The 10,035-nt window shown below is 34.9% G+C and overlaps 2 protein-coding genes across 2 annotated transcripts; both read left to right on the top strand.

The window, feature by feature from the left end:
- The first annotated feature begins 1,458 nt into the window (after positions 1-1,458).
- LOC133799312 (G-type lectin S-receptor-like serine/threonine-protein kinase At1g61480) lies at positions 1,459-2,991 on the top strand. The gene is made up of 5 exons (XM_062237332.1): positions 1,459-2,152; positions 2,221-2,291; positions 2,396-2,542; positions 2,676-2,739; positions 2,837-2,991. Exons 1-5 carry the CDS (start codon positions 1,459-1,461, stop codon positions 2,989-2,991), a joined length of 1,131 nt encoding a protein of 376 aa, XP_062093316.1.
- On the top strand, positions 2,218-9,380 carry LOC133800630 (probable leucine-rich repeat receptor-like serine/threonine-protein kinase At3g14840). The gene is made up of 27 exons (XM_062238640.1): positions 2,218-2,542; positions 2,634-2,739; positions 2,837-2,956; positions 3,126-3,952; positions 4,096-4,255; positions 4,351-4,422; positions 4,505-4,573; positions 4,654-4,725; positions 4,809-4,880; positions 4,966-5,037; positions 5,121-5,189; positions 5,268-5,339; positions 5,447-5,521; positions 5,613-5,684; positions 5,798-5,872; positions 5,967-6,032; positions 6,235-6,300; positions 6,408-6,446; positions 6,547-6,581; positions 6,667-7,046; positions 7,119-7,317; positions 7,467-7,598; positions 7,750-7,913; positions 8,031-8,238; positions 8,345-8,582; positions 8,675-8,825; positions 8,916-9,380. Exons 4-27 carry the CDS (start codon positions 3,832-3,834, stop codon positions 9,222-9,224), a joined length of 2,988 nt encoding a protein of 995 aa, XP_062094624.1. The 5' UTR covers positions 2,218-2,542; positions 2,634-2,739; positions 2,837-2,956; positions 3,126-3,831; the 3' UTR covers positions 9,225-9,380.
- The last annotated feature ends 655 nt before the right edge of the window (positions 9,381-10,035 follow it).

Here is a 10,035-nt window from a genome sequence, read left to right as displayed (position 1 = left end):
TTTTTGTTTTAGTTTTTATTTAAAGCTTATGAGTTATTTTTCTGGCCAGATGTGCTCCGGAAGTAATTGCTGATGAATAGCACAAGTATATTGATCAGTTTGACATGATAATATATGATGCAAAGATATATAAATAAAAGAAAGTTAAAGAGGGATTCTCACAAAGTTAAACATTGTAAGAAATATCTATTTGGCTGCAGTAAGAATTGTCTTGATTAGCTAAACATTGTAAAGCCAAATGAAAAAAAAAATAGATTAGTGAATCCAATCATAATTCCTTGATAGAGAAATAATGAAGAACTAATTAATTACAATAGAATAATTAACCAATTATCGTATTTATGAAATGTTATCTAATATTTGACATACTTTAGAAAAAAAGGTAATTGTACCTTTGGTGAGTAAGCTAGTTAACTTGTACAACTATATCATTAGAGTAGTAATAGGTTTTTCACTTTGTAAGAACTTATGGCTTCTCGCCACTTTCTTTAATAAGTGTGAACATGTTTAGAACCAATAATTCTGGTTCTACCTTCATCTCTAACTTGGTTGTGAGCTAGCTAGGGAAGGATAGCAGTGGTTTCCAAGGTCAATCTAATGGCACGCCGAAGCTAAGAAATGAAAGACTGAGTACATTGTTGCTGTAGGGGTAGCTCTTACTTGTAAGCTACTTTTCCAATCTTTGCCTCCACAGGGTCCATTTTATTACACTAAAACACTATATAGTAACTATAGTGGTTTGAATACATGGAATACCTCAATCGATCATAATGGACAGATATAAAATTTTCATGACTTGATTTTGGAGAAAACTCTTCAAAATGCAAGGCACAACACTCAATTCTAGCATGACTTATTACCCTTAAATTGCCCTCCGCTGTAGACTTTTTTTACCTGCAAATTACTATTTTGCCCATACTTTTCAGACCATGATTCAATATTTTTTTACAACCGGTTTACATCACCGGCTCATCAAGTAAAAAAATGTAATAATAAAAACACCAAATAATTTAATAGCTTGACAGTTGGCAATTTTTTTGAATCCCACTTGTTGGACTAAGTCAGGTGAGAGGGACTTAAGAACTTGCCATATATATATATATATCAAAATCTCTTGTATTTAAAGTTGGCAGAAATTACAGGCCAGTGGCCAGTGGCCACTTTATATTCCAAGTTTCAATGCCAAGAGTAATGCTTGAGTTTAATATTAAAACTCTTTTTGTATATACTATTTACAATTTATCAATTTAGAATATTGGACTATAATTAAACATTAAAGTGGCTTTATGTTGTGGAACAATTTAAGATTGCACTCTGTCAATCATTTTAGTTAATGAACAGTTTAAGATTAATGAATACTCCATCAATCATTTTAGTTAATCTTACAAATAAAATAATATCATATATAATATATAATATATAGATGATTACTTTGTGCTGCAACTAATATCGTTAAAAATGGCATCTTTATTAACTAGTCTCTTTCTTCTTTGCTTATCGTCATCCACATACTGTTCCTCTGCAGTTTCTAATCTAACTTCTTCAAAACCACTCTCTCTGAAACAAACTCTGGTCTCCTCCAACCAAGTTTTCGAATTGGGCTTCTTCAATCCCACCAACTCTTCAAATCAATACCTGGGTATTTGGTACAAGGGAGACTCTTCTCCTCACTCGGTTGTTTGGGTTGCCAACCGAGAAGATCCACTCTCGCTCACTGACACTTGGGCTCTTCTTCAAATCAGCATCAGCAATGGAAATCTCGAGCTTCTTAATGGAACCCCACAAAACTCCTCTGTACTTTGGTCAACCAAAGTTGACCTCTCTTCCAACTCTACGCTGGCTATACTCTTAGACAACGGAAACTTCGTCCTCAGAGACTCCACTTCAGGAGCAGATTTATGGCAGAGCTTCCAGCACCCATGCGACACTTTCTTACCCAGCTCCGTCCTCGGTTTCAATCTCAAAACCGGGGAGAACTACAAACTGAATTCTTGGAAAGCCGAAAACGATCCGTCGCCTGGAAACTTCACCTTCGGGATCGCAAAGAAGACGCCACCGGAAGCCGCCATTTGGTTTGGAGCCGCAATTTACACGAGAAGCGGACCCTGGGATAAGCTCAAGTTCACAGGCATACCGGACATGGCGTCTTCTTGTAAGACTCCGTACAATCTGGTGGAAGATGTAGAAAAAGAAACGACGTATCTGTTTTTCAACAACTAGGTTCTGTCGAAGGTGTTGCTCTCGCCGGACGGAATGGTTTCGATCATGCTCAAAGACAAGGCTGGTTACTGGTACGCTAACTATCAGGGTCAGAACGAATGCGACCACTACGGAATATGTGGTCCTTTTGGGGTTTGAAAAGTCACAGAGTCTCCAATGTGTAAGTGCTTAAAAGGGTTTAAGCCAAAATCAGTGGAAGAGTGGAATAAAGGGAATTGGAGTGGAGGGTGTGTTTAGGCAAACTGAGTTGGTTTGCCAAAAGAAAAGTAGTAATAATGTTAGTGAGAATGGGCCAAGGGATGAGTTTGCCAAGATTGGAAAGGTTTGTGTCCCTGCTTTATATGAGTATATGGAAGCTGCTCCTAGCATTGATTCATGCCGTTCATTGTGTTTGAATAATTTTTCTTGTGTAGCTTATTCGTTTATCAGTGGGATAGGTTGTTTGGTTTGTTCAGACACCCTTGTTTGAATCTAGTGGAGATGATCTGTTTTTTCGCCTTGCACATTCAGAACTACAAGGTGAATAATATAATGTTATATATGATCAAGTCATGATGTAAGATGATTGATGGACTCATATATGTTATGATAGTTTATTCTGTATCTTCTCATTCAGGGGGAGGACATTTGAGTAAGACCAAAATCATTATCGGCCTTGTTGTAGCTGTTTCTGCTGGTGCAGCATTATTAGCTGTTGTAGCCTTTGGTTTGCATAGACGAAAAGCTAAGAGAAAAAGTAAGAATAATATCTATCTAAGCTTCAATTTGTGATTGTTACTGCTTTGAGCATTTCATGTCTCATGGTACATGATGTTGATGTTCTTCATTATGCTGGGACCTAAAACTTTGTATTTTTTGGTCGTATTTATTGCTGAATATTATGTGTATTATTGACTTGACATCAGGAACTGCAGCAAATAATGATTTGATTTGGACAAGTACTAACTTGAAGAGAGGAGACGATCAACCCGAGCTTCATTTTTTTGACTTGGATAGCATACTAATGGCCACAAAAAAGTTTAGTATTACAAACAAACTTGGTCAAGGAGGATTGAATGTGTTTTGAAAATCCAAACCAGGAGCTTGCTGAAAACCTCTCACAACCAACCTTGCTTTAAATTTGTCAACCTTGCTTTAAATTTGTCAAGAGAGCCATCTTTCTTATATTTAGTCCTGAAGATCCATTTGTTTGTCAAGATATTCATTTCTGGAGTAGGTGGAACCAGAACCATAATTCCTGTAGTGTTTGTTCTTAGCTTATTGTGTTGTATTGTTGAGGCTTGCTGTTTCTAGCCTTTGGCTTCTGTTAGTTGGTTTTTGTCTGTATTTTTGCTTGTTTGATTAATGAAGTTCATCCATTCTTCTTGATAAAAAAAAAAAAAAAATCATATTACTAACAAAATGAACGGCCGGCAAATTGACTAAGGGAGTGTTTGTTTTATACGAATTGCCGATTGAAGTGTCCAAAATGGGAGTTTTTTTTTCCTTTTTTGGAGTCAATCATGGGAGTTGACTATGAAAGCGCGTGGGACTGTAAGCATGCATGATGTATTGTATGGTATAAATATATATATATATATCAACATTTAATAAGCACTGTTTGTGTTGGGAATGAGGAATATGGCTTCATTGCAATCAGAATGTGTTAGTGTATTATTACTATTAATGCTCTTCTTGGCAGTGACACCATTCAAATGCAATGCCCAATCTCTTATTCTTCCCCACGATGAAGGTGAAAAATCTCTCCATTTTATATATATATATATATATATATTTAAATGATATCTGGAAAACAAGAAATTATATACCTCGTGCAGACTTTGGTTTTGTTCATCTTCTTTAGTTAATTTTATTATTATTATTATTATTATGCAGTGGAAGCTTTTAAAGAAATAGCTAATCAACTGAACAAGTATGACGACGGGCACTTTGATGATCCTTGTCATCTACCAGCTTCTAATAATGAATATTACACAAATCAAGTCTTCTGCAATTGCTCCAGCTCTGCTAATAATGAATGCCATATCGAAAGACTGTAAATCCTAGCTCCATAGCTTGTAATCACCATGGCTACATAGCTTGTAATCACCATGGCTTGGAGTTTTCTGTTGACATCTGTTATATGTGCAGTTATTTTTCAGGACAGAATCTGGATGGCAAGCTTCCATCATCACTATGGAAACTACCTTACCTTAAGGAAGTGTATGTAAAAACAAATACTTTGTTCATTCAAATACTTTTCAGTCAGTGTATATATAATACCAGTCTTTCTTCTCCCTTGCAGAAATCTACAACGGAACTTACTCAGTGGTTCGATACCGCCAGAATGGGCTTCAACAAAGTTGGAATCGCTGTGAGTTTCCATTTATCCCTATACCATTATTCAAGATTAAGCTGTAGTAATTGATTGTTTGAACAAATGTGGGCGTGCAGGCTTATTCAAGTGAACAATTTATCAGGGTCAATCCCTGCCGAATTAGGAAACATAACCACTCTCAAATATTTGTATGCTCTTTCTTATCCCATTTAATTTCTCTCTTTTAAACTCCTGTGATTTGCTAATTATAATAATAAACTCACAAATTCAGGAGCATGGAGAGCAACTTGTTTTCTGAAACTATTCCCTCTGAGCTTGGGAAATTGGTAAACTTGGAAAAATTGTGAGAATCCCTAACCTTTTCATCACATCTAGTAGTAAAAAAGTAGTAGAAATGACATTAACTAATTGAAATGGTGTGGCTGCAGGAATTTAAATGCAAACAATCTCACTGGACAGTTCCCTCTGTCCCTCACCAATCTCTCCAAGTTATATGAGCTGTAAGTGACAATGTGTGCTACAACTTACTTCATAGCTCAACAATCGTCACGTTAATCTTGGTGACTCATGTTTTCCATTGCAGTAGGATCAGTAGTAACTACTTCACAGGAAGGATGCCTGAGTTTGGCAATTGGAAACAACTTCAGATATTGTAAGAACTGTTGATCTCTTTGTTGGTTTTGAAAATTTATGAGCAATTTATATTGATTTTACATGCTACTATCCACAGAGAGATGGAAGCAAGTGGTTTCAGTGGGCCAATTCCTCCTAGTATTTCTACCTTGGCATACTTAACAGAATTGTAAGTTCTTTTTCATTGTCTACTTTTCTCTGTCTCCTTTAGATCTTATTATATATATATATATATGTTTGCTAACTTCATTTGTGATGATGAGGCAATCTTTGCAGAAGTATAACTGACTTAAATGGGGAGAACTCGTCAGATTTTCCCGACTTGAGTAAAATGACACAACTTTCTGAGTTGTAAGCTCCATATATACATAAACTTTTGTGATGGAACTCAACCTAATATTTGATTATTTTTTAAATTATTGGACCATGTTTGAAATTTCAGGACAATGAGGAGCTGTAATTTAAGAGGAAATATCCCTGAATATATTCTCAATTTGGGAGAGCTAACTGCCCTGTAATTGTTCGATTATTCTATTGTCAAATTTTCTATTCCTTGGAATTTAAACACTTAATCCCAGTACTTATCTTTAGCGAATTTAACAGACATCTAAGATCTTTATTTTGCAGGGATCTTAGCTTTAATAAGCTAGAAGGGCCACTTCCAAATTCTCAAAAATCTCCTCTCTATAGATTCAGTTATATGTAAGTAACTCAAACTTCATTGGTTCCTTTTTTTTTATTATTCTTTTCTTCATAATTAAACTTCTCTTATGCTATGGTGTTGCACATTGAATAGATATTTAACAAGTAACTTACTCAGTGGGCCTATTCCAACGTGGAAGAACATATCCGGATATGCTATGTAAGTTACCAATGCTATGTTTTACAAAAATGTGTAAACCAGACCAAAATTACCAAGAAGAATGATGACCTACAAACCCCAATTCTAAGCTCACTCTTCAACTCTTTAACAGAAGATGTAACAAAGAAGATAATTTTGCCAATACTAAAACAAAGTTACTTAAAAATATTTAGCTAATGATGAAGTTTCTTTGTGTGTTCAGGAACATAGATATATCTTACAATAACTTTTCAGAGATATCTGAACCATCAACTTGTCAAAATAATTTGTAAGAGTTCCTTCCTTCCTTTCTTTCATTTATTTCCATATTCATTGAACCATAAGCCTTTCACAATTGAATATATTTGTGTCTTAACTTTTCTTTTTTTTTATCAGCAATCATTTTCAGAGCACATCTGGTCATGAAAACAGCTCGTAAGCTTTAACAAACAATTGAAACAAGAATAACAATAGTTTTGATTATGATTATGATTATACCTTATACTAATTCTTGCTTTGAATATGATTAATGTAGAATGCTTAGCAAGTGCTTGGCTCCATGTTCAAAAGGTAAAAAAAAACCATTCATTGTGTTGACTATAAACCATTTCTTTTGTATATTTTTAACCAACATTGTTTGATCTTTGATGTGTAGATTATTATTCATTGCATATAAATTGTGGTGGAAAAGAAACTACCATTGGAGGCATAAAGTATGAAGGGGATGAGGAATTTGTAGGTCCTGCAAATTTATTCCATAACTCAGCCTACACTTGGGGATTTAGCAACACCGGTCATTTCAGAAATTCGGAAAATGAAGAGACAGAATATATAGTAAATAATGTATCTGAATTAAGAATGAACAACTCTGAGCTCTACACAACTGCACGCATCTCGCCTCTTTCGCTAACTTATTTTGCTCGTTGCTTAAGAAATGGAAATTACACTGTGAAACTACACTTTGCAGAGATAGTATTTAGAAACAACGGATCTTATGAGAGTGTTGGAAGACGAGTATTTGATGTTTATGTTCAGGTAGCTTAATCATTATGCTACTTAATGCAGCTTGTGAACTTATGTTTTACTGAGTTAAGTAAGTTATTATAGGGAAAACGGGAGTTGTCAGATTTCAACATTAAAGAGGAAGCTAAAGGAGTTGATAAGGAATTTATCAAAGTAATTAATGCAGTTGTTGTGAGTCATAACACATTGGAGATCCGCCTCCAATGGACGGGGAAAGGGACTAGGAATGTTCCAAAGCCAGGAAAATATGGGTCTTTAATATCAGCTATCTCAATAGAATCTCGTAAGTAACACAATTGTGTATGTTTTTAATTAGGATGAAATTAACTTATAATTGATATTCTATTTGTTCGTCTTTATTACTTATTATAATGTTATATATGATCAATTCATGATGTAAAATGATTGATGGACTCATATCTGTTATGATAGTTTATTCTGTATCTTCTCATTCACGGGAAGGACATTTGAGTAAGACCAAAATCATTATCGGCCTTGTTGTAGCTGTTTCTGCTGGTGCAGCATTATTAGCTGTTGTAGCCTTCGGTTTGCCTAGACGAAAAAGTAAGAATAATATCTATCTAAGCTTCAATTTGTGATTGTTACTGCTTTGAGCATTGCATATCTCATGGTACGTGATGTTGGGACCTAAAACTTTGTATTTTTTGGTCGTATTTATTGCTGAATATTATGTGTATTATTGACTTGACATCAGGAACTGCAACAAATAATGATTTGATTTGGACAAGTACTAACTTGAAGAGAGGAGACGATCAACCTGAGCTTCATTTTTTTGACTTGGATAGCATACTAATGGCCACAAACAAGTTTAGTATTACAAACAAACTTGGTCAAGGAGGATTTGGTCCTGTTTATAAGGTCATTTGGTTTTCAATAGTTTACATAGAATCTAATATACTACAATAATAATGGAGAAATGCAGGTGAATGGGTGAGTGAATGAGCTAATTAGTCAGCTATGTTTGGAAATGTACAGGGACAACTACATGGGAAAGAAGTTGCAGTGAAAAGACTGTCTAGCAGCTCATCACAAGGCTACGAAGAATTTAGGAATGAAATAATATTGATCTCCAAACTACAACATAGAAATCTTGTTAAGCTCATTGGTTGCTGCATTGAAAATGAAGAGAAGTTATTAATATACGAGTTCATGCTCAACAAGAGCTTAGATACTTTTATTTTCGGTTAGTCTCTCATCTTTATCCACATTTTTATCCTTCAGTTAGAAGTATATTTGTTGGACATTGTCACTAATTAACTTTTAGTGGTGCGATTTGGTTTCTTATATAGATGATAGAAGAAGGGTAGAGCTTGATTGGGCCATACGATTCAACATTATTGATGGCATTGCGAGAGGTCTTGTGTATCTCCATCGCGATTCCAGTTTAAGGGTGATCCATCGAGATTTGAAGTCTAGTAATATTCTATTGGATGAGAAGATGACTCCAAAAATTTCTGATTTTGGATTAGCAAGGATTTTTGAAGGCACTTTAGATCTAGCAAATACTCATAGGGTGGTAGGAACAATGTGAGCATCATTCTTTTAATTTGATGATTTGATAGTACATTGTTGTTATAGCATCTGGCATCTAATTTAGTGGTGTGTTTAATCAATTGCAGCGGATATATGTCTCCAGAGTACGCATTGAGAGGAATCTTTTCAGAAAAATCTGATGTGTTTAGCTATGGTGTGTTATTACTAGAGATAATAAGCGGGAAAAAGAATACTAGCTTCAAGGATGAGGATCAATACCAAGGCCTTATTGCATATGTGAGTAGTTCACAAAAGAAATCTCTCAAATTGTGTTATTATGTTTGTGTGTTGTGGAAAATTGAGGCTGATATTAATGTAATGAAACAGTCATGGCAGCTATGGAGTGAAGGCAGAGGAATAGAGTTGGTGGATGAAGCATTAGGCGAGTCATATAATGAATCAGAGGCATTGAAATGCATACACATTGGGCTTCTGTGCGTTCAAGACTTTGCCACAGATAGACCTTCCATGGCTCAAGTAGCTTCCATGTTAAGTAACCAAATATTTGATCAACCTCAACCCAAACAACCTGTTTTTACTTTTCAAGCCAGCAGTGGTAGTTATGATCCTTCCACACAAAGTGGTAATAGATGCTCTGTCAATGAGGTCACTGTATCAATGGTTGAACCACGATAAAAAAAGAAAAACTTCAACTGTAAATTATGTTAAATGTATATTGGGCTACACCTACGCTATTCAATATTTTCTTTTAAATTTAATGAACTCCATTATGTTAAAACTTGAAAGGAAATTACTCTAATGATTGCAACAAAACCAAATGTTCTTTTTGTAGAGTTTGATTTGTAGAGTTATAACAATACTCAACTCAAGCACATCATGTTACTAGATTTTTAGAGTCAGATTTGTTCGGTCTCTAGCTGTACTGTGGAAAATCAGTTGAAGTTGTAGCTATACTAACATTATATAAGTGGCAAGAAGTACTAAAACTGTCATACCAGTTCTTGATTTTCTTGGCTGATTGGAGTGCTAATAAGTAAATGTTTTTTGCCTTTGCCATTGCAATTGCTGATTTGTTGTCATAGAACAACTCAGTAGCTTCCTCTTTCTTTTCTCCAATATCTTTTAAAATTCTTCTAAGCCAAATAACTTGAGAGGCTGCAGCTGAGGCTGATATATGCTCTGCTTCAGCTAAGGATTGAGCAACTAATTGTTGCTTCTTGGATAGCAAAGAAAATACACTTGAGCCAAGTCAAAAAATATAGCCTGAAGTGCTTTTCATATTGAGATAATTCTCATGGAAAACCAAAATATATGTATACATTTCTATTAAATAGCGATTAACGACTTCAATTTGTCCAGCAATTTAAGGGTAATAAGTCATGCTAGAATTGAGTGTTGTGCATGCATTTTGAAGAGTTTTCTCCAAAATCAAGTCATGAAAATTTTATATCTGTCCATTATGATCGATTGAGGTATTCCATGTATT

The sequence above is a fragment of the Humulus lupulus genome, chromosome 9, assembly GCF_963169125.1.
Source record: "Humulus lupulus chromosome 9, drHumLupu1.1, whole genome shotgun sequence".
Taxonomy (NCBI): Eukaryota; Viridiplantae; Streptophyta; class Magnoliopsida; order Rosales; family Cannabaceae; genus Humulus; species Humulus lupulus.
The sequence above is the reverse complement of the archived record's forward strand: the minus strand, read 5'-3'. Positions and strand labels throughout refer to the sequence as shown.